This window comes from Clinocottus analis, unplaced genomic scaffold (genome assembly GCF_023055335.1).
Source record: "Clinocottus analis isolate CAN_PGR_092001 unplaced genomic scaffold, fCliAna1.0.p SCAF_28, whole genome shotgun sequence".
NCBI classification, from domain to species: domain Eukaryota; kingdom Metazoa; phylum Chordata; class Actinopteri; order Perciformes; family Cottidae; genus Clinocottus; species Clinocottus analis.
In genome coordinates this window covers 242,501-266,891 of record NW_027176020.1, presented here as the reverse complement: position 1 = coordinate 266,891, position 24,391 = coordinate 242,501, and the positions used below count along the sequence as shown (strand labels likewise).

Below are 24,391 nucleotides of genomic sequence, written 5' to 3'. Positions count from 1 at the left end.
TCTCTCTCTCCCCCTCTCCTCTCTCTGTCTCTCTCCTCTCTCTCTCTCTCTCTCTCTCTCTCTCTCTCTCTCTCTCTCTCTCTCTCTCTCTCTCTATCTCTCGCGCTCCCTCTCTCTCTCTCTCTCTCTCTCTCTCTCTCTCTCTCCTCTCTCTCCTCTCTCTCTCTCTCTCTCTCTCTCTCTCCCTCTCTCTGTCTCTCTCTCTCTCTCTCTCTCTCTCTCTCTCTCTCTCGCGCTCCCTCTCTCTCTCTCTCTCTCTCCCTCTCTCTGTCTCTCTCTCTCTCTCCCTCTCTCTCTCTCTCTCTCTCTCTCTCCCCTCTCTCTCTCTCTCTCCTCTCTCTCTCTCCCTCTCTCTGTCTCTCTCTCTCTCTCTCTCTCTCTCTCTCTCTCTCTCTCACATGTTCTATCACATGTTGTATCTGGCCAAACTTTAACAGATCTGCTATAAATTTGGCCAGTCATATCCACGCAGTAAAACCATCTGTATAATAATAATAATAATAATAATAACAATAATAATAATAATTGTATATTATCAGTGTTAGCTGGCGTCAGCCTGCTCGTAGACGTCACACATGTTTAGAGTCTCTCGCACAGCTCAGACGGAGGGGGCGGGGCTTGTGCCAACTCTGTGCCAGCAGCTGGCAGGAAGTCAGGAAAGAGAGAGAGCTTTACTTCTTTACTTCTTTACTTCTGTTCTTTACCTCTTTACTTCTGTTCTTTACTTCTGTTCTTTACCTCTTTACTTCTGTTCTTTACCTCTTTACTTCTGTTCTTTACCTCTTTACTTCTGTTCTTTACTTCTTTACTTCTGTTCTTTACTTCTTTACTTCTGTTCTTTACCTCTTTACTTCTGTTCTTTACTTCTGTTCTTTACCTCTTTACTTCTGTTCTTTACCTCTTTACTTCTGTTCTTTACCTCTTTACTTCTGTTCTTTACTTCTTTACTTCTGTTCTTTACTTCTTTACTTCTGTTCTTTACCTCTTTACTTCTGTTCTTTACTTCTTTACTTCTGTTCTTTACTTCTTTACTTCTGTTCTTTACCTCTTTACTTCTGTTCTTTACTTCTTTACTTCTGTTCTTTACTTCTTTACTTCTGTTCTTTACTTCTTTACTTCTGTTCTTACCTCTTTACTTCTGTTCTTTACCTCTTTACTTCTGTTCTTTACCTCTTTACTTCTGTTCTTTACCTCTTTACTTCTGTTCTTTACTTCTTTACTTCTGTTCTTTACTTCTTTACTTCTGTTCTTTACCTCTTTACTTCTGTTCTTTACTTCTTTACTTCTGTTCTTTACCTCTTTACTTCTGTTCTTTACCTCTTTACTTCTTTACCTCTTTACTTCTGTTCTTTACTTCTTTACTTCTTTACTTCTTTACTTCTGTTCTTTACTTCTTTACTTCTTTACTTCTTTACTTCTGTTCTTTACTTCTTTACTTCTTTACTTCTTTACTTCTGTTCTTTACTTCTTTACTTCTGTTCTTTACTTCTTTACTTCTGTTCTTTACCTCTTTACTTCTGTTCTTTACCTCTTTACTTCTGTTCTTTACTTCTGTTCTTTACCTCTTTACTTCTGTTCTTTACTTCTGTTCTTTACCTCTTTACTTCTGTTCTTTACCTCTTTACTTCTGTTCTTTACTTCTTTACTTCTGTTCTTTACTTCTGTTCTTTACTTCTGTTCTTTACTTCTTTACTTCTGTTCTTTACTTCTCTTCTTTACTTCTGTTCTTTACTTCTGTTCTTTACTTCTGTTCTTTACTTCTGTTCTTTACTTCTTTACTTCTTTACTTCTGTTCTTTACCTCTTTACTTCTGTTCTTTACTTCTCTTCTTTACTTCTGTTCTTTACTTCTTTACTTCTGTTCTTTACTTCTCTTCTTTACTTCTGTTCTTTACTTCTGTTCTTTACTTCTCTTCTTTACTTCTGTTCTTTACTTCTTTACTTCTGTTCTTTCTCTTTTTTCTGTCTCTCCGTCTCTGAGCTCAGATCTTCAGCGTCTGCGTTCCAGAGTTCATTCAGGTTCATCGCTGTGAGGCCGAGAAACAGAAACAGAAAGGCTCAGTGTTCACACACACACACACACACACACACACACACACACACACACACACACACACACACACTCCACATGGAAAGTTTGGTCTGTGTGTGAGGTGTGTGACTTTCCTGTTGATCGTCCTCTCTGGGCACGATAACACCGCCATGCAGGGTGGAGCAGGGTGAGGTTTGGGGTGTGTGTGTGTGTGTGTGTGTGTGTGTGTGTGCGTGTGTGTGTGTAGGGTGGGAGTGGGGGGGTCAGGGGGCGTGGCCTGAGGGCTGAGGCCTCGCCCTGAGTTCTTGCTCAGCCTGAAGGGAAAGTCCACATCACTCCGACCTGAGACTCACTGAGAGCAGCTGCCGGCTCCACAGCTCCTCGTCTTCATCAGCCTCTTCGTCTCCCTCCTCGTCTTCATCAGCCTCTTTGTCTCCCTCCTCGTCTTCATCAGCCACTTCGTCTCCCTCCTCGTCTTCATCAACCTCTTCATCTCCCTCCTCGTCTTCATCAGCCTCTACCTTCGTTTCCCTCGTCTTCCTCCTCCTCTTCGTCCTCCATGGCGGGCTCTGGCTCCTCCCACCCCGTGAGGGGCGTGGTCCTGGCGCTGCTGGCCGTGTGGTCCGTGGTGTCTCTGGTGGTCATCGTGGTGTGGGCGACGTCTCCGGACCTGAAGAGCTCGGCCGCCTGCCGGGCGGAGCTGCAGGAGGTCCGGGAGAAGATGGAGGGCGCCAAGGTGGTGTCCCTCCAGAACCAGCAGTCTCTGGAGCGGCTGCTGGAGGACGCCCGGCAGGAGCTGGCGGCCCAGAAGGCCGAGGGGCGGCTGGTCCTGGACCGCCTGCACGCCGCCAACGCCTCACTGCAGAGCTGCCGGCACGACCGCGTGAGTCCTGATCTATTGATCCGCTGCTCGTGGACACGTGTTCCTGCTGCCTTGTGATCCATAGGTGATATGAATATGCATCAATACCTGATCAATACATTATGATGGAGGTGGTCAGCTGACTTAGGCCCCTCCCCAGTGCATGCTGGGAACGGTTACATCCTGCTTTCTGTACACACTCATTGTGATCATGATCTGAGTATTAGCACGTTTCCCAGCATGCAGCATATTAAGCTAAATAATCTTATTATTTAGTTTAATATGCTGCTGATCATTTTGTTGATTCATTCTTTATTGTTTTGTCTTAAAATGATCTTTTATCAACAAGGTTTCAGTTTTTAGTTCATAAATCTGAAACTGACTCACTGAGAGTTAAACTGAGTTAAACTGTTTTACTAAGAGTTAAACTGTCTCATTAAGAGTTAAACTGTCTCATTAAGAGTTAAACTGTCTCACTGAGAGTTAAACTGTCTCATTAAGAGTTAAACTGTCTCACTGATAGTTAAACTGTCTCATTGAGAGTTAAACTGTCTCATTAAGAGTTAAACTGTCTCATTGAGAGTTAAACTGTCTCATTAAGAGTTAAACTGTCTCATTAAGAGTTAAACTGTCTCATTGAGAGTTAAACTGTCTCATTAAGAGTTAAACTGTCTCACTGAGAGTTAAACTGTCTCATTGAGAGTTAAACTGTCTCATTAAGAGTTAAACTGTCTCACTGAGAGTTAAACTGTCTCATTAAGAGTTAAACTGTCTCATTAAGAGTTAAACTGTCTCATTGAGAGTTAAACTGTCTCATTAAGAGTTAAACTGTCTCATTAAGAGTTAAACTGTCTCACTGAGAGTTAAACTGTCTCATTAAGAGTTAAACTGTCTCATTAAGAGTTAAACTGTCTCACTGAGAGTTAAACTGTCTCATTAAGAGTTAAACTGTCTCATTAAGAGTTAAACTGTCTCACTGATAGTTAAACTGTCTCATTGAGAGTTAAACTGTCTCATTAAGAGTTAAACTGTCTCATTGAGAGTTAAACTGTCTCATTGAGAGTTTAAACTGTCTCATTAAGAGCTAAACTGTCTCATTGAGAGTTAAACTGTCTCACTGAGAGTTAAACTGAGTTAAACTGTCTCATTAAGAGTTAAACTGTCTCATTAAGAGTTAAACTGTCTCATTGAGAGTTAAACTGTCTCATTAAGAGTTAAACTGTCTCACTGAGAGTTAAACAGAGTTAAACTGTCTCATTAAGAGTTAAACTGTCTCATTAAGAGTTAAACTGTCTCATTGAGAGTTAAACTGTCTCACTGAGAGTTAAACTGTCTCACCGAGAGTTAAACTGAGTTAAACTGTCTCATTAAGAGTTAAACTGTCTCATTGAGAGTTAAACTGTCTCACTGAAAGTTAAACTGTCTCACCGAGAGTTAAACTGAGTTAAACTGTCTCATTAAGAGTTAAACTGTCTCATCAAGAGTTAAACTCCCATAAATAACCAGTGTGGCTGAGGCCACGCCCCCTCCCCAATTACTAACAGCTGCCATCAGATCAATAAGGACGAAGAGGACGAGGAGGAAGAGGAGTCTAAAAGCATCAAACATTTAAAAAATTCTCCACAGATGAGCTGAAAGCTCCTCCTGCTCCTCTTCCTCCTCTGGTTGGTCCTGACTCATTCCTCCTCCTCTTTCTCCTCCTCCTCTTCCTCTTCCTCCTCCTCCTCCTCCCCAGTGTTTCCATGATGAAGACCTCCAGTAAAACTGGGAATAGTTTTCTCTCCCAGTCGGCCGAGTGTTTAAACTGTTGAGTTTAGTTTCTTCAAACTTTTACAACGTCAGTTGTTGGTTGGAAAAAGTGAGCTGGCCTCCTCCTGCTCTTCCTCCTCCTCCTCTTCCTCTTCCTCCTGACTCATTCCTCCTCTCCTTACTTCACCTCTCAGGCTCCTCCCTCTTTATTGTGTGTGAAAGTCTCTGGAATATTTTCCTTTTTATTTATAGAAGTGGAAAGTGTGCGAGCACATGAAGTAACTTCCTGCTTTCAGACACGCTGGCTTCTGGGACTACAATACCCAGAATGCCTTGCAAACACTCTGATGGCTCATGAGAGACGGTTCTTCACTTTACAGTCAGGGAGCTTTCAGTAAAGGTCCATGGTCTTCTTCCACCTGCTCATCCTGCAAATCAGCCAGGAGAGAACGGAGAACCTGAGCAGCTAGAGAACAGAGAACCTGAGCAGCTAGAGAACAGAGAACCTGAGCAGCTAGAGAACCTGAGCAGCTAGAGAACCTGAGCAGCTAGAGAACAGAGAACCTGAGCAGCTAGAGAACCTGAGCAGCTAGAGAACCTGAGCAGCTAGAGAACAGAGAACCTGAGCAGCTAGAGAACCTGAGCAGCTAGAGAACAGAGAACCTGAGCAGCTAGAGAACCTGAGCAGCTAGAGAACAGAGAACCTGAGCAGCTAGAGAACCTGAGCAGCTAGAGAACCTGAGCAGCTAGAGAACCTGAGCAGCTAGAGAACAGAGAACCTGAGCAGCTAGAGAACCTGAGCAGCTAGAGAACCTGAGCAGCTAGAGAACAGAGAACCTGAGCAGCTAGAGAACCTGAGCAGCTAGAGAACAGAGAACCTGAGCAGCTAGAGAACAGAGAACCTGAGCAGCTAGAGAACCTGAGCAGCTAGAGAACAGAGAACCTGAGCAGCTAGAGAACCTGAGCAGCTAGAGAACAGAGAACCTGAGCAGCTAGAGAACAGAGAACCTGAGCAGCTAGAGAACAGAGAACCTGAGCAGCTAGAGAACAGAGAACCTGAGCAGCTAGAGAACTTGAGCAGCTAGAGAACAGAGAACCTGAGCAGCTAGTGAACAGAGAACCTGAGCAGCTAGAGAACCTGAACAGGTAGAGAACAGAGAACCTGAACAGGTAGAGAACAGAGAACCTGAGCAGCTAGAGAACAGAGAACCTGAGCAGCTAGAGAACCTGAGCAGCTAGAGAACAGAGAACCTGAGCAGCTAGAGAACAGAGAACCTGAGCAGCTAGAGAACAGAGAACCTGAGCAGCTAGAAAACCTGAACAGGTAGAGAACAGAGAACCTGAGCAGCTAGAGAACCTGAGCAGGTAGAGAACAGAGAACCTGAGCAGCTAGAGAACAGAGAACCTGAGCAGGTAGAGAACAGAGAACCTGAGTTCTGGTCCAGTTCAGAACGTGGTGTGACCAGAGGTTCTGATCCAGAGGTCTAAAGCAGCAACAGACAGATTTCATCACAGAGTTGAATTCTTGAGGCCGGTCGACTCGACAGGAAGTAGATTCACGTCAACACAGGAAGTGCTGTTCTTCAGCTTCCTGTCTTCAGCCTCCAGAAAGATTCAGCTGGTAATGTGATGACATGATCACTCTCCACGCCTCTGCATTCCTACAAAATAAAAGCCTGATACTGCTGCCACGCCTCTGCATTCCTACAAAATAAAAGCATGACACTGCTGCCACGCCTCTGCATTCCTACAAAATAAAAGCATGACACTGCTGCCACGCCTCTGCATTCCTACAAAATAAAAGCCTGGCACTGCTGCCACGCCTCTGCATTCTTGAGACGTGCGCTCTGTAACTGCCTCCACACCTCACTGATCGAGTCCAGCTATTGATCACCTGACCTCAGGCGCTGAGCTCTTTAACCCGTTGCATGCTGGGTAGTCTCTTCAGCTGAGAGTCAGCTGTGATATTTGCGGCGGTCCTGTGATATTTAGAGGGAGTCGCTGCTGGGTCTGTGTGTTGTTGACTGATCCTCTGTGTGTGTTTGTTAGTGCGTCTGTCACATGATGACGGTCGACCTTCCTTCCTTCCTTTCCTTCCTTCCCTCCCTCCTTACTTATTGTAAAACATGAAAGTTAACGCTGTGTAAGTAACAAAATAAATCCATCTTTGTTCTTACCGGAAGAAGTGATTTCTGTATCTCACCGCCACTTCCTGTGCATGACTTCCTGTGCATCACTTCCTGTTAAGCCCCTTCACAGTTTGTTTGGTATCAAAGACTTCAGAGTACTATGGGTGACTACTGTGTACAGTGTGTACTATACATTGAGTACTGTGTGTGAGTACTGTGTATTAGTTTGCATTGTGAGTACTCAGTGTGTATTGTATGTTGTTCGGGAAGTAGAAGACTCTTAGGACTGTTCCTTTAAGAGCAGGACCCTGCAGTACTGTTCCTTTAAGAGCAGGACCCTGCAGTACTGTTCCTTTAAGAGCAAGACCCTGCAGTACTGTTCCTTTAAGAGCAGGACCCTGCAGTACTGTTCCTTTAAGAGCAAGACCCTGCAGTACTGTTCCTTTAAGAGCAGGACCCTGCAGTACTGTTCCTTTAAGAGCAGGACCCTGCAGTACTGTTCCTTTAAGAGCAGGACTCTATAAAGAGTTGGTCTAACTTTATCTGCTGCGTTCAATGAAAGGAATGTTTCTAAAAGCCGTTCTCAGACGTCCTGCTTTCAATCAGCAGCTGGAGCCTGAAGGCAGACAGCCGGCTGGCAGCCGGTCTTCATAACAGGCTTCCATAGGTCTTCCCCTAAAGAATCACATGTGATGGTGGGAACACGTGATGGTGGGAACACGTGATCGTACAATAAACACAGATTTACTTCTTTTGCTTCCTGGAGCAGCTGATCTCTCAGATCCTGAGCCGACCACTTTCACATGTCACATGCCACATGTCAATTATCACATGTCACATGCCTCATGTCAATTATCACATGTCACATGCCACATGTCAATTATCACATGTCATATGCCACATGTCAATTATCACATGTCACATGCTACATGTCAATTATCATATGTGACATGCCACATGTCAATTATCATATGTGACATGCAACATGTCAGTTATCACATGTCACATGCCACATGTCAATTATCACATGTCACATGCCACATGCCACATGTCAATTATCACATTGACATGCCACATGTCAGTTATCACATGTCACATGTCAATTATCACATGTCACATGCCACATGTCAATTATCACATGCCACATGCCACATGTCAGTTATCACATGTCACATGCTACATGTCAATTATCACATGTCACATGCTACATGTCAATTATCACATGTCACATGCCACATGCAACATGCGACATGTCAATTATCACATGTCACATGCCACATGTCAATTATCACATGTCACATGCCACATGCAACATGCCACATGTCAATTATCACATGTGACATGCCACATGTCAGTTATCACATGTCACATGCCACATGTCAATTATCACATGTCACATGCCACATGCAACATGCCACATGTCAATTATCACATGTCACATGCCACATGTCAATTATCACATGTCACATGCCACATGCAACATGCCACATGTCAATTATCACATGTCACATGCCACATGTCAATTATCACATGTCACATGCCACATGTCAATTATCACATGCAACATGCCACATGTCAATTATCACATGTCACATGCCACATGCAACATGCCACATGTCAATTATCACATGTCACATGCCACATGCAACATGCCACATGTCAATTATCACATGTCACATGCCACATTGTCATTCACACACATAATACTCTCACTTAATTTAAAGTTAGTGAAACGTGATGAAACAGAAACAAGTCTTTACATTTACAGCTAAGGAGAGAATAATCTTCTTCTTCTTCTTCTTCTGCTTCTTCTTCTTCTTCTTCTTCTTCTTCTTCTTCTTCTTCTTCTTCTTCTTCTTCTTCTTCGTTGGTGCTGCAGGAGGTCCTGAACTGGAACATCAGCGTCCTGCAAGAGACCGTGGAGTCGCTCCGGCAGACGGAGTTCAACCTCTCCGCTCAGATCGACCTGCAGGAAGGTAACAAGACGTGGTGACACAACAATGTGACACAACATGGTAACACAACAATGACAACAATGTGACACAACATGGTGACACAACAATGTGACAAACGTGGTGACACAACGTGGTAACACAACAATGTACATATATAAACTCTTGGTAATAACACTATGACAACACAACATGTACCAACACTATGACAACACAACGTGTAATACCATGATAACACAACATGTAATAACACAATGATAACACAATGTGTAATAACACTATGATACCACAACGTGTAATAACATGATAACATAACGTGTAATACACTAACACAACATGTAATAACATGATAACACAATGTGTAATAACACTATGATAACACAACATTTAATAACACAATGGTAACACAACGTGTAATACCAGAATGATAACACAACGTGTAATAACACTATGATAACACAAGGTGTAATAACACAATGATAACACAACGTGTAACAACACAATGATAACACAACGTGTAATAACGTGATAACACAACGTGTAGTAACACAATGATAACACAAGGTGTAATAACACAATGATAACACAAAGTGTAATAACATGATAACACAATGTGTAATAACACAATGATGACATAACATGTAATAACACAATGGTAACACAAGGTGTAATAACACTATGGTAACACAAGGTGTAATAACACTATGGTAACACAAGGTGTAATAACACTATGGTAACACAAGGTGTTGTCCTCAGACCACATGGAGGCGCTGCAGCAGAACCTGACGGAGGCCGGCCACCAGCTGCAGTCCTCCTCCAGCCTGCGGGCGGCAGCAGAGAAACACATGCAGGCGGCTCAGAGTCAGACGCTGGCCTGTGAGTCCCGGGAGCAGTACCTGCACAAGCAGCTGTGAGTCCTCATCGCCCGGTCCGCCCCCAGTGCCCCCAGTGCCCCCTGTGCCCCCTGTGCCCCCAGTGCCCCCAGTGCCCCCTGTGCCCCCTGTGCCCCCAGTGCCCCCAGTGCCCCCTGTGCCCCCTGTGCCCCCTGTGCCCCCAGTGCCCCCAGTGCCCCCAGTGCCCCCTGTGCCCCCTGTGCCCCCAGTGCCCCCTATGCCCCCAGTGCCCCCAGTGCCCCCTGTGCCCCCAGTGCCCCCAGTGCCCCCAGTGCCCCCTGTGCCCCCAGTGCCCCCTGTGCCCCCAGTGCCCCCTGTGCCCCCAGTGCCCCCTGTGCCCCCAGTGCCCCCAGTGCCCCCAGTGCTCCCTGTCGGACACAGCTCACCTGTCTCTTCACCTGTAACACATAATGGGGGGCGGCACTGGAAACCCGTTTGTATTGGTCATCTGTGTGTGTGTGTGTGTGTGTGTGTGTGTGTGTGTGTGTGTGTGTGTGTGTGTGTGTGTGACAGGCTGAAGTGTAAGGACGTGGACTCTGGAGCTGCTCAGGAGACGCAGCAGCAGGACCCTGCCTCCTCCTCCTCCCCCTCCTCTTCCTCCCTCTCTGGACTTCCTGTCTTGGTGCTGCTGCTCTGCCGCGCTCTGATCCCCTGTAAGAACTCACAACTCCTGTTGCGCCCGAACGCATCATTTCTTTTAATGATTGATGTTTCTTTTAGTCTCAGATCAGGGAGAGCAGCTCCTCCTGCTGGTGGGAGTGTGTCACTGCAGGAACATTCAATATATATTATTAATATACAACGAGCAGGAAAAATATCAGTAAAGAACATTTACATCAACAAGTTGTTATGAGCATATATATATATATATATATATATATATATATATATATATATATATATATATATATATATATATATATATATATATATATATAAGCAGGTCATTAATATCTATTTGTTTATATTAATACTTTTATCCCAACATTATCCTCTGAGTCGTGTATTAAAGCTATAACCCATGATAATGTTTCAGGAGGAGGCGGAGCCTAAACGGACCATGTGACTGCTGCACTTCCTGTCTGAAGTCTTCTTCACCACTTCCTCTTGAAGCTCAACGCCGCTTCACCTCACACTGCCGCTTCCTCTCCTCTTTGTTAAACGTGTTTTAGTACACATTAATAAAACATTTCTGTTAAATGTGCCAAAAAGATATTTCTTAATATTAATATTGAACATAAATCCTCCCTCAGTTTTAAATTGATTTCAATTAATGTAAAGAATAAATTATAACTTCAGAGAATGAAACTTCATGTTTTTAAGAATATTTCCTCCGAGACAAAGTACAAAGAACTGAAGTAAAGTACAAGTACCTTTCTCCTGTACTTCAGAGCAGTACTTGAGTAAATGTACATGCTGGTGTGTTCAGGGACAATCCGCTGTGAGAAACAGGAATAATGAATGATGAGTTAATTCCCAGAATGCAGCATGTTTCTCTCTGCTCAAACAGCTGTTATGAAGAGGAAGTTAGACTTTCACAATAAGAGCTTCTGTTCATTAAAACCAGAGGAATCAATAAAGACTGACGGAGGAGGAAGAGTTTTAATCTGGTTCACGGAGAATAAACGTGAGCTGAAGGTCGTCTGAAGGTCTCTGAAATGGCTCGTACCACACCTGAGACCGGAACAGCTGATCCACAATCTGTGTTTGTGTGTTTGTTTGTTTGTGTGTTTGTTTGTTTGTGTCGTTATGATGACAAATAAAAATGAAGAGTTTTAAACTGATGTCTTTGTTGTGATTCACATTCATTATTATATTATGATATCATTAATATCTCATGTATATCATCTACATGAAGATATAAAGGAACAGCTACCTGATTAGTGCACGTGAGCGTGCACGTTGGCGTGGTTGTGGTAGAAGTACATGAAGTACTTCATGTGTGTTTATCACCAGTCTCCTGTGAGAAGCTCACAGGTTTGTGTTCCCACAGTTCTGTCCTTCAAGATGAACTGAGGTCATGAGGTCATGAGGGGGCGGGGCCTGTCGCTGTGACAAGCCAATGAGGACTGATAAACATCTCAGCCAATCAGACGACCCGGAGAGAGAAACAACAGTAACAGGTCCCTGAGGACAGAAGGGGCGTGTTTCAATTAGTGTGTGTGTGTGTGTGTGTGTGTGTGTGTGTGTGTGTGTGTGTGTGTGTGTGTGTGTGTGTGTGTGTGATGAGTCCTCAGCATCAGTTCCCACCTCTCTGTCTCTTTATCTGATCTGAGGTCTGAACCTCAAACTGAGTCTAGATCAGTAAACACACACACACACACACACACACACACACACACACACACACACACACACACACACACACACTAATTGAAACACGCCCCTTCTGTCCTCAGGGACCTGTTACTGTTGTCTCTCTCTCCGGGTCGTCTGATTGGCTGAGATGTTTATCAGTCCTCATTGGCTTGTCACAGCGACAGGCCCCGCCCCCTCCTGACCTCATGAGCATTCATCTATCAGATCCATGTCCCTGAATGCATCGTCTTAAGAGAAAGTTTCACTGAGCTTTAGCTTCTGCTAGCTGTTAGCTGCTAGCTGTTAGCTGACGCAGCAGAATGAGAGACGACACAGAGACTCACAACAATCACAACACAGTGTGTAGATTTCCGTACATATTTATTGATCAGAAACATTTTACATCACAAAGAATCAATCACAATAAAAACAACCCGTTACCAGGGAGATGCCCTGAAGGCAGCGCTGCACCCGAACCGCCTCGCTACACCCGAACCGCCTCGCTGCACCCGAACCGCCTCGCTGCACCCGAACCGCCTCGCTACACCCGAACCGCCTCGCTGCACCCGAACCGCCTCGCTGCACCCGAACCGCCTCGCTGCACCCGAACCGCCTCGCTGCACCCGAACCGCCTCGCTGCACCCGAACCGCCTCGCTGCACCCGAACCGCCTCGCTGCACCCGAACCGCCTCGCTACACCCGAACCGCCTCGCTGCACCCGAACCGCCTCGCTGCACCCGAACCGCCTCGCTGCACCCGAACCGCCTCGCTGCACCCGAACCGCCTCGCTGCACCCGAACCGCCTCGCTGCACCCGAACCGCCTCGCTGCACCCGAACCGCCTCGCTGCACCCGAACCGCCTCGCTACACCCGAACCGCCTCAAGCGTTCCTTCAGCATGACAAGAGCTGCTCACTGGTTCTTGGACCTGCTCACTGGTTCTTGGACCTGGTTACTGGTTCTTGGACCTGCTCACTGGTTCTTGGACCTGGTTACTGGTTCTTGGACCTGGTTACTGGTTCTTGGACCTGGTTACTGGTTCTGCTTCTCTGGCAGAATAAAAACACAACTTGTCTCCAAGGATTCTAACGATGTGAATATCACATGACGGCTCGGTCCCGAACATCAGGACCAGTCTGCTTCTGGAGTCCTAGACCACATGGTGGACCAGTCTGGACCACATGGTGGACCAGTCTGGACCGGTTTGGACCGGTCTGGTCAAAAGCCGGTTGGCAGATGGAGGTGCTGCAGCAGAGCTCCACAATCCTGATCCTCCATCAGACCGTCTGAGTCAGCAGAGCCCTCACAGCTGGAGGCCGGGGACCGGTCCTCCTGCTCCTCCCCCTGCTCCTCCTCCTGCTCCTCCTCCTGCTCCTCCTCCTGCTCCTCCTCCTGCTCCTCCACGCTGCCGGCCCGAACCCGGCGGCCCCCCGTGGGCTGCTGGTCCGTCAGCCCCTGGTCCGTCAGCAGCTGGTCCAGGAGGTGGATGTACCTGAGGGCGAGGCGCAGGACCTGCTTCTTGCTGAGCTTGCGGTCGGGGGGGTGCGTGGGCACGAGGCCGCGCAGAACGCAGAACGCCCCGCTGACGTTCTGCTGCCGGCAGCGCTCACGACCGCTGCTGGAGAACCGGAGCACCTGACCAGAACCTGAAGGGGGGGGGCAGACATATATTAGTACCTATAAATACATTTATTAGTACATGAATTTATATATAAATACATCTCCACATGAAGGACACTCACCTTCACTGAGGTTCTCATGAGGAACCGTTCTTTGTTTCATCGTCAGACCTAGAACACTGAGAGAGAGAATATGAATTATATATTATATATATATACATATATATACATATATATATATATATATATATATATATATATAAACATATATATACAGATATATATATATATATATATATATATATATATATATATATATATATATATATATAATATTATTTAACACATAAAAGTACCATTAATATAATAATGAATGAACAACATTATTCTGAACTTTGTTCTCTGATTGGATTTAACTAAATAAAAGTGTAATTTCAACAAAATAAAAGTCTAATTTTAACAAATAAAAGTCTAATTTCAACAAAATAAAAGTCTAATTTTAACAAAATAAAAGCACTTTCTCACCTGATGACACCTGACCGTCTCTAACAGGACCTGACTGTCTGCGGGTCTGCGGGTCTGTGGGTCTGTGGGTCTGCGGGTCTGTGGGTCTGTGGGTCTGCGGGTCTGCGGGTCTGTGGGTCTGCGGGCTCTTTTATAGCGAGTCTGCGTCGTGACGCCTCGTTTCCATAGCAGCTCATTGACGCTGACGTCACATCAAATCACCAGACGGACCTGAGGGTCGCTGAGGACCCGAGAGGAGGACCCGAGGGTCCCAGGGCCCCTCCCCCCTCCCCCCCCTACCCCCCCCCCCCCTCCCGCTGGAGGAGTCGTGTTTTCCGGCGTCTCCTCCGTCACGACCCGCAGCTCTACTGATAGAGAACAACTACACATCTATACATTATGTTTCTATATTTACACACACACACACACACACATATATATATATATATATATATATATATATATATATATATATAGAGAGAGAGAGAGAGAGAGAGAGAGAGAGAGAGAGAGATACTTTATTCATCACATTTGTCTCAAAGCAGCGCCACACACTTTACATACAACAAATGTAATAAACTAAACACACAAAATAAGATTATATATATATATATATATATATATATATATATATATATATATATGCATAAATAAATATGCCCAATGAGTACAAATAACTGCAGTAAATACAATAATTAAATAATAATAACTATGTGTGTGAAGCTTGGTGCTAGTGAGGCTTTCAAACTCAAAACTAAAACTAAATTGTTATGATTGATGTATTATTAAAGATGATGGACATGAAGTATATGTATATATATATATACATATATATATATATATTCTATGTACATTTACTATAAATGTATATATACTCTAAGTACATTTACTTCTGACTCTTTATACAATATAAAATATGTATTTCCTACTCCAAAAGTATGCTACACAACATCCTGTAGGTCCATGCTACACAACATCCTGTAGGTCCATGCTACACAGCATCCTGTAGGTCCATGCTACACAACATCCTGTAGGTCCATGCTACACAACATCCTGTAGGTCCATGCTACACAACATCCTGTAGGTCCATGCTACACAACATCCTGTATGTCCATGCTACACAACATCCTGTATGTCCATGCTACACAACATCCTGTATGTCCATGCTACACTACATCCTGTAGGTCCATGCTACACAACATCCTGTATGTCCATGCTACACTACATCCTGTAGGTCCATGCTACACTACTTCCTGTAGGTCCATGCTACACTACATCCTGTAGGTCCATGCTACACAACATCCTGTAGGTCCATGCTACACAACATCCTGTATGTCCATGCTACACAACATCCTGTATGTCCATGCTACACAACATCCTGTAGGTCCATGCTACACAACATCCTGTAGGTCCATGCTACACAACATCCTGTATGTCCATGCTACACAACATCCTGTAGGTCCATGCTACACAACATCCTGTATGTCCATGCTACACAACATCCTGTAGGTCCATGCTACACAACATCCTGTATGTCCATGCTACACAACATCCTGTATGTCCATGCTACACTACATCCTGTAGGTCCATGCTACACAACATCCTGTATGTCCATGCTACACTACATCCTGTAGGTCCATGCTACACTACTTCCTGTAGGTCCATGCTACACTACATCCTGTATGTCCATGCTACACTACTTCCTGTAGGTCCATGCTACACAACATCCTGTAGGTCCATGCTACACAACATCCTGTATGTCCATGCTACACAACATCCTGTATGTCCATGCTACACTACATCCTGTAGGTCCATGCTACACTACACCCTGTAGGTCCATGCTACACTACATCCTGTATGTCCATGCTACACTACATCCTGTAGGTCCATGCTACACAGCATCCTGTAGGTCCATGCTACACAGCATCCTAGAGGTCCATGCTACACAACATCCTAGAGGTCCATGCTACACAACATCCTGTAGGTCCATGCTACACAACATCCTGTAGGTCCATGCTACACAGCATCCTAGAGGTCCATGCTACACAACATCCTAGAGGTCCATGCTACACAACATCCTGTAGGTCCATGCTACACAACATCCTAGAGGTCCATGCTACACAACATCCTGTAGGTCCATGCTACACAACATCCTGTAGGTCCATGCTACACAACATCCTGTAGGTCCATGCTACACAACATCCTGTAGGTCCATGCTACACAACATCCTAGAAGTCCATGCTACATAACATCCTGTAGGTCCATGCTACACAACATCCTGTAGGTCCATGCTACACAACATCCTGTAGGTCCATGCTACACAACATCCTGTAGGTCCATGCTACACAACATCCTAGAGGTCCATGCTACACAACATCCTGTATGTCCATGCTACACAACATCCTAGAGGTCCATGCTACACAACATCCTGTATGTCCATGCTACACAACATCCTGTAGGTCCATTCTACACAACATCCTGTAGGTCCATGCTACACAACATCCTGTATGTCCATGCTACACAACATCCTAGAGGTCCATGCTACACAACATCCTGTAGGTCCATGCTACACTACATCCTGTAGGTCCATGCTACACAACATCCTGTATGTCCATGCTACACAACATCCTAGAGGTCCATGCTACACACGCTAGAGAGGTGACCACCAGGAGGCGCTAGAGGAAAAGGGTCAAAACTGGCACAGATGTTATTGTTATTCTTTTAAAAACTTCAGTTGAAGGTTTTATTGTTTTGAAGGAAAGATGAAAAGGAGAAACAATAAATAAATATGTTTGCATTGTTTTGACACTGTATTGATAATATATATTTAAATCTAAAATACATTTTCTGATCTGATAGTCATGTACTTACACACAGCTGTATTTACATGTACTTTCTACCACAGTGAGAAGAAAAAGATTTAATATTCATAATAATCTAAGATAATAATATTAAAATAAACATAAAGTTGAGTGAAACATCTTTTTATTGGTGAACGTATCACACACAGATCACTTCTTTACATTTTCTCTTCAAAGTAAATTCATTCAATTTTTTTTTAAGTTGTATTTTTCTGCTTAAGACAACAGCAACGATGACAACAACATCAAACATCTGGTTCCTTCATGAATTCATATCTCATATGAATTTTCTACTGCATTTTACAGAAAAATGGCATAAACATGTCATAAAAAGCTGAATTACTGCATTTCCAAGCTGCCCTGCTCGTCCTCGTGGTGGTGAAGAGGAAGAAAAGACCACACGGTGGCGCCGTTTCCCAGGAAACTCGCCGTGGTTCAGCACCAGTGGGGAAAAGGCCATTTTTGATTTGTTCATTTTAGTTTTGCGCTTAACATTCGTTTTCATTTTATTTACAACAAAAACCCAATTTATAAAAAAAGAAGAAAAAAATTGACCTGACGTTTCCTCTTCGCATAGCCCCGCCTCCTTTGAGAGAAATGGGCGTGGCCACGATGACCACCTGCTAGAAAAGTCTTTGGCAGATTCACAGAAATTAAAGTCCATCCGCCTGTGATGGCGGGAAAAACTAAATGAAAGAGAGTTTTTTCTGATTATTATTTTTGCATTCCACCCTGAAGACAGTCACAAAAACCTCCAGATCCAGGTTGAACAGTACTTATTGTTTGTTTAGAAGTATCGAGACATCCCAGGTTAAGTTACGTTAGCTTATCCAGTAGAACTGTGAAGTTACGTTAGCTTATCCTGTAGGTCTGTGAAGCTACTTTAGCTCATCCAATAGGTCTGTGAAGCTACATTAGCTCGTCCAGTAGGTCTGTGAAGCTACGTTAGCTCATCCAATAGGTCTGTGAAGCTACGTTAGCTCGTCCAGTAGGTCTGTGGAGCTACGTTAGCTCGTCCAGTAGGTCTATGAAGCTACGTTAGCTCGTCCAGTAGGTCTGTGAAGCTACGTTAGCTCGTCCAATAGGTCTGTGAAGCTACGTTAGCTCATCCAGTAGGTCTATGAAGCTACGTTAGCTCGTCCAGTAGGTCTATGAAGCTACGTTAGCTCGTCCAGTAGGTCTGTGAAGCTACGTTAGCTCGTCCAGTAGGATTTTCCTCGGAATGACCGGCAGAATGAGATCTGTCCAAGTGGAGGAGGAAGAAGAAGAGGAGGTGCTATGAGAGGATGAGGAGGAGGAGCAACATGGCTGACAGCAGGAAGCGGAGAGGAAGAGCAAGGCTGCAGCCGCCGGTGGTGTCGTCGGTCAGGAAGGGCTCCGGAGACTCGTACACCGAGTCATCTGAGGAACAGCAAAAGAAGATGTAGTCCAGGATAACCATAGCCCTTAACCTTAACCGTTCACCTTAACCCTTAACCTTAACCTTAAGCCTTAACAGTCAACCCTTAACCTTAACACTTAATCTTAACCCTTAACCTTAAGCCTTAACCTTAACAGTCCACCCTTAACCTTAACACTTAACCCTTAACCTTAAGCCTTAACCTTAACAGTCAACCCTTAACCTTAACACTTAACCTTAAGCCTTAACCTTAAGCCTTAACCTCAACCTTAACCCTTAACCTTAACCTTTAATACTTAATAAAGGTATAGCTAATGAAGAGATATAAAGTTATAGTAGATGAAGAGATATAAAGTTATAGTAGATGAAGAGATATAAAGTTATAGTAAAGGAAGTGATTATAACTCACTGGTTGGTTTCACGTAGATTTTGAGCTTCAGACACAGTTTTGCAGCCAGGTTGAAATGTGGAGACGCTGCAGAAACGCAGAGACCAGTACTCAGTGTCTTGTACCGTGTAGTACTCACATGTAGTAGTATTTTTTGTGCAGTACTCACAGATGTAGTAGTACTCGTGTCCCGGCCTGAACTCGAAGCCCAGGCTGAACGGGGTGAACAGCTGGAACTTCTCGGAGAAGCGCAGCGGGCCGGCGGCGCTGCGCGGCCGGTTGCATTCCCAGCGCTTGAAGCCGGTGCGCCGGTGGTCGCAGCTGGAGAAGCCGTCGTAGTTCACCATGTACAGCACGTACTGCTCCATGCGCCGCTCATGCTCCGCCCCCTCAGGCTCCGCCCCCTCGTAGTGCGGGCAGTAGACGTCCAGGTAGTCGTTGATGGCCACCTCCAGCGTGTACTCGCCCCGAGAGAACCTGGAGAGAGAGTTTACACACTTTATACCCATTATCCTCGTCAGACAATAACACCGTCTCTCACTTTGAAATACAAAGGATTAATAATAAATACACGCAGGAATTTATTCATTTTCTTTAACATCATTGGTAGATTCACATGTTAGACAAGAATAAACATTCAAAGGCAAAAATAATAATACCAACAAAAATATTCCTGTATATTTGACACGTTTCCACATTTGTTTCATACTTTAAAACGCTTCACCGACAGAAACCCCTCCATCAGGTCCAGGACTAAATACTGGACTAAACCAGGACTAAATACTGGACTAAACCAGGACTAAATACCGGACTAAACCAGGACTAAATACCGGACTAAACCAGGACTAAATACTGGACTAAAGCAGGACTAAATACTGGACTAAACCAGGACTAAATACTGGACTAAACCAGGACTAAATACCGGACTAAACCAGGACTAAATACTGGACTAAACCAGGACTAAATACTGGACTAAAGCAGGACTAAATACTGGACTAAACCAGGACTAAATACTGGACTAAACCAGGACTAAATACCGGACTAAACCAGGACTAAATACTGGACTAAACCAGGACTAAATACTGGACTAAATACTGGACTAAACCAGGACTAAATACTGGACTAAACCAAGACTAAATACTGGACTAAACCAGGACTAAATACTGGACTAAACCAGGACTAAATACCGGACTAAACCAGGACTAAATACCGGACTAAACCAGGACTAAATACCGGACTAAACCAGGACTAAATACTGGACTAAAGCAGGACTAAATACTGGACTAAACCAGGACTAAATACTGGACTAAACCAGGACTAAATACCGGACTAAACCAGGACTAAATACTGGACTAAACCAGGACTAAATACCGGACTAAACCAGGACTAAATACTGGACTAAATACTGGACTAAACCAGGACTAAATACTGGACTAAAGCAGGACTAAATACTGGACTAAAGCAGGACTAAATACTGGACTAAAGCAGGACTAAATACTGGACTAAAGCAGGACTAAATACTGGACTAAATACTGGACTAAACCAGGACTAAATACTGGACTAAAGCTGGACTAAATACTGGACTAAAGCAGGACTAAATACTGGACTAAAGCAGGACTAAATACTGGACTAAAGCAGGACTAAATACTGGACTAAAGCAGGACTAATTACTGGACTAAAGCAGGACTAAATACCGGACTAAAGCAGGACTAAATACTGGACTAAAGCAGGACTAAATACTGGACTAAAGCAGGACTAAATACTGGACTAAAGCAGGACTAAGTACTTCAATAGATGGTCATCTGTGTAGTTTTAATCCCTGAATGCAGCTTTATTAATATCTGTTCCTCTTTATTTAAGTGTGTTATATTCATGTAAAGCTCTTTAATAACCACATGGAGACTCTGCAGTGTTCATGTCTTCATGTCTTCATGTGTTCACACGGTTTCCTTCAGGTTCAGACAAGAAGCTACAAGCTACGAGACAAAGCTATCTGATGTCTGAACACCTGATCTCTCTCTCTCTCTCTCTCTCTCTCTCACACACACACACACACAGTAACACGACTCTGGTCTCTTTGTCTCTGGTTCCCTCAGCTATGAAAACTCAAGGCACACGTGTGTGTGTGTGAATAGTTAGCATATGGTGAGACTAGCTTAGCACAAACAATGGGAACGAGGAGAAACTGACAGGCTACCCAGAATGCATCACTCTGTGAAAGGTGAAACGACTGACAAGGCGCTGCAGAGGGGAGGGGCAAGTTGGAGAAGCCGTGAGCTAAAATCTGCCACCACCTGTCAATCAAGCTGACCCCCTTCACCACGCCCATATTATTGCTCCTCGGAGGAGGAAGACGAGGACAAGGAGGAAGAGGAGCAAGTGTGTTTGGCTGCTGGTCCCGGGGGGCGGGACATGGCCTGTGTGTTTGATTGGCAGGCAGATTTGGCCAATTGAGACAAACTAACGGAGCGGGACGCAGCCGCCGAGGCCTGAAGAGAAAGACTACCAGAGCTGTCAATCAAAGAGTGTGTGTGTGTGTGTGTGTGTGTGGAGGAGGGAGGGGTTAAGGGGGGAGGTCTGGAGGATTAGTTCAACTTGGTCGCCCCGCCCCCCCTCCAGTTGCCCCGCCCCCCCTTGTCCCGGCTGTCAGCGGTCGATGCGCTCCACCAATCACACGCTGCGCTCAACAATGGCCGCCATCATCCTTTGAAGATCAAACAAACTCTCACTCTGATCAGATCTGAGAAGACTGCGGCCCTCCTCTTCCTCACTTCTGAGAACGTCCTGTTTGGCTTTACCTCTTTTATCCTGATGACGGATCTGTGTGAGGAAGTGCATCTGTGAGAGGAAGTGGATCTGTGTGAGGAAGTGGATCTGTGTGAGGAAGTGCATCTGTGTGAGGAAGTGGATCTGTGAGAGGAAGTGGATCTGTGTGAGGAAGTGGATCTGTGTGAGGAAGTGGATCTGTGTGAGGAAGTGCATCTGTGAGAGGAAGTGGATCTGTGAGAGGAAGTGGATCTGTGTGAGGAAGTGGATCTGTGAGAGGAAGTGGATCTGTGTGAGGAAGTGGATCTGTGTGAGGAAGTGGATCTGTGTGAGGAAGTGGATCTGTGAGAGGAAGTGCATCTGTGAGAGGAAGTGGATCTGTGTGAGGAAGTGGATCTGTGTGAGGAAGTGCATCTGTGTGAGGAAGTGGATCTGTGTGAGGAAGTGGATCTGTGAGAGGAAGTGGATCTGTGTGAGGAAGTGGATCTGTGAGAGGAAGTGGATCTGTGTGAGGAAGTGGATCTGTGTGAGGAAGTGGATCTGTGAGAGGAAGTGCATCTGTGAGAGGAAGTGGATCTGTGTGAGGAAGTGGATCTGTGTGAGGAAGTGCATCTGTGTGAGGAAGTGGATCTGTGAGAGGAAGTGCATCTGTGTGAGGAAGTGGATCTGTGTGAGGAAGTGGATCTGTGTGAGGAAGTGCATCTGTGTGAGGAAGTGGATCTGTGAGAGGAAGTGGATCTGTGTGAGGAAGTGGATCTGTGTGAGGAAGTGCATCTGTGTGAGGAAGTGGATCTGTGAGAGGAAGTGGATCTGTGAGAGGAAGTGGATCTGTGAGAGGAAGTGGATCTGTGTGAGGAAGTGCATCTGTGTGAGGAAATGGATCTGTGAGAGGAAGTGGATCTGTGTGAGGAAGTGGATCTGTGTGAGGAAGTGGATCTATTTGAGGAAGTGGATCTGTGTGAGGAAGTGGATCTGTGAGAGGAAGTGGATCTATTTGAGGAAGTGGATCTGTGTGAGGAAGTGGATCTATTTGAGGAAGTGGATCTGTGTGAGGAAGTGGATCTGTGAGAGGAAGTGGATCTATTTGAGGAAGTGGATCTGTGTGAGGAAGTGGATCTATTTGAGGAAGTGGATCTGTGTGAGGAAGTGGATCTGTGTGAGGAAGTGGATCTGTGTGAGGAAGTGGATCTATTTGAGGAAGTGGATCTGTGTGAGGAAGTGGATCTATTTGAGGAAGTGGATCTGTGTGAGGAAGTGGATCTGTGTGAGGAAGTGGATCTGTGTGAGGAAGTGGATCTGTGTGAGGAAGTGCATCTGTGTGAGGAAGTGGATCTGTGAGAGGAAGTGGATCTGTGTGAGGAAGTGGATCTGTGTGAGGAAGTGGATCTATTTGAGGAAGTGGATCTGTGTGAGGAAGTGGATCTGTGAGAGGAAGTGGATCTATTTGAGGAAGTGGATCTGTGTGAGGAAGTGGATCTATTTGAGGAAGTGGATCTGTGTGAGGAAGTGGATCTGTGTGAGGAAGTGGATCTGTGTGAGGAAGTGGATCTGTGTGAGGAAGTGTGCGAAACCAACAGGACGACGAGGAAGAGGAAGGTTTGTCCTCCTGAAGAGGTCGGCTGCTGAATGACAAGATGAAGGTGTGTTCCCAGCATGCAGCGGGGCGGTTTTGGAAGGAAAATGGACTCGGCGGGCGGCGCTTTCATTTAACCACAGTGAATGCAGCACTGCAAGGCATCATGGGAGGACAGGGTGGGGGGCTGTTTATGTATTCATTGAAGACTGAAGAGGTTTCCTCTTACTCGACCACACGACTCCGCCCACGCCGTCCTAAGTGATGCATGATGGGAACTGAGCTGCTGATGGAGGTGAGCTTTATGCTCAAAAGAACCCGAAAAAGAATCTGAAAATCTCACTTTATCCAAAGTAAAAGGTGAGAAATGAGATGAAGACATCAACAGGACAACTCTGAGAACTCCACCTCCCAGCATGCCGCAGGGCTCTGAGCAGGTAGAGACGCTGAACCGTCGACACCTGGATTCCAGGACCTCCAGCTCGTCTCCAAGGAGCCGGTCCAGGTGAGTCATGAACACCTGTGAGTCCAGGAAGTAGACACGTCCCATGGAGCAGTTCCTCAGTTTGTGTTGTTGGTCAATTCATGTTTTCATGAAGAAATAAATATGAAAACATGAATATAAACGTTCTGTTTCACTAACGTTTAGCAGTTGTTTCATTTATTGTCAACATTTGTAAACGTTTGAGATGTTTTTGTTCTCTTTATCAAACCTTTATTTCTCTGACGCTTCAGTCGGTTTGTGTTTTGTTATTTGTGTAAATAAATAAAATAAAACTAAAAGAGTTTCTGTTAATAAGGAGAGGAGAGGAGGAGGTAGGAGATGAATCAAAGGAAGCCAGGAGGTAAGAGAGGAAAGGAAAGAGAGGAGGGCTTGAAACAAGGAGAAATGAGACAAAGGAAAGAGAACAAGGAGAGGAAACGAGGAGAGGAGAGGAGGAAAGGAAAGAGGAAGACATGAATAAAAAGGGAAGATGATATATTTATGGAAAACAACACACTCCATCAATTATTACTGCAGAGCGTCAGCCAATCACAGAGCTCCCACACCGTCAGCCAATCAGAGAGCAGGGATCACAGTAACCGGGGCCCCGACCTCTCCTGTTTCCTTTCCTGTCTCTCCTCATCGGCTGCTCGTCTCCTCTCCTCCTCGTGTCCTTTCCTCATCATCTCCTCCCCTCAACGTCTCCTCTCCTCCTCGTGTCCTTTCCTCATCATCTCCTCCCCTCAACGTCTCCTCTCCTCCTCGTGTCCTTTCCTCATCATCTCCTCCCCTCAACGTCTCCTTTCCTCATCGTCTCCTTTTCTCATCGTCTCCTCATCGTCTCTTCTCCGGTAACTGGTGACTGGTTTCTGGTGACTGGTATC

At 45.0% G+C, this 24,391-nt stretch overlaps 3 protein-coding genes across 3 annotated transcripts in view; 1 reads left to right on the top strand and 2 right to left on the bottom strand.

The window, feature by feature from the left end:
• Positions 1-2,352: 2,352 nt before the first annotated feature.
• On the top strand, positions 2,353-11,381 carry si:ch211-1a19.3 (uncharacterized). Its single transcript, XM_068592946.1, has 5 exons — positions 2,353-2,914; positions 8,651-8,747; positions 9,480-9,633; positions 10,130-10,269; positions 10,653-11,381. Coding segments are annotated over exons 1-5 (717 nt in total). The 5' UTR covers positions 2,353-2,590; the 3' UTR covers positions 10,655-11,381.
• Positions 11,382-12,704: 1,323 nt separating this feature from the next.
• On the bottom strand, positions 12,705-14,182 carry LOC137795457 (T-cell acute lymphocytic leukemia protein 1-like). The gene is made up of 3 exons (XM_068592950.1): positions 14,058-14,182; positions 13,656-13,711; positions 12,705-13,559 (listed from the first exon to the last, which is right to left on the bottom strand). The coding sequence occupies exons 2-3, from the start codon at positions 13,693-13,695 to the stop codon at positions 13,132-13,134; spliced, it is 468 nt and encodes a 155-aa protein (XP_068449051.1). The 5' UTR covers positions 13,696-13,711; positions 14,058-14,182; the 3' UTR covers positions 12,705-13,131.
• A 2,822-nt stretch (positions 14,183-17,004) lies between these two features.
• LOC137795455 (ephrin-A2) overlaps positions 17,005-24,391 on the bottom strand; it is a 20,917-nt gene continuing 13,530 nt past the window's right edge. Inside the window, exons 2-4 of the mRNA XM_068592948.1 lie at positions 18,854-19,161; positions 18,706-18,771; positions 17,005-18,298 (exon numbers count right to left, since the gene is read on the bottom strand). Coding sequence (XP_068449049.1) covers positions 18,174-18,298; positions 18,706-18,771; positions 18,854-19,161 — 499 coding nt within the window. The 3' untranslated portion in view covers positions 17,005-18,173. The remainder of the gene's footprint in view (positions 18,299-18,705; positions 18,772-18,853; positions 19,162-24,391) is intronic.

Coding starts and splice junctions, on each gene's coding strand:
- si:ch211-1a19.3 (XM_068592946.1), top strand. CDS start 2,591: ATGGCGGGCTCTGGCTCCTCCCACCCCGTGAGGGGCGTGGTCCTGGCG. Junction 2,915..8,650: donor AGAGCTGCCGGCACGACCGC/GTGAGTCCTGAT, acceptor TTGGTGCTGCAG/GAGGTCCTGAACTGGAACAT. Junction 9,634..10,129: donor CAGTACCTGCACAAGCAGCT/GTGAGTCCTCAT, acceptor TGTGTGTGACAG/GCTGAAGTGTAAGGACGTGG.
- LOC137795457 (XM_068592950.1), bottom strand. CDS start 13,695: ATGAAACAAAGAACGGTTCCTCATGAGAACCTCAGTGAAG. Junction 13,560..13,655: donor TCATGAGAACCTCAGTGAAG/GTGAGTGTCCTT, acceptor CCCCCCCTTCAG/GTTCTGGTCAGGTGCTCCGG.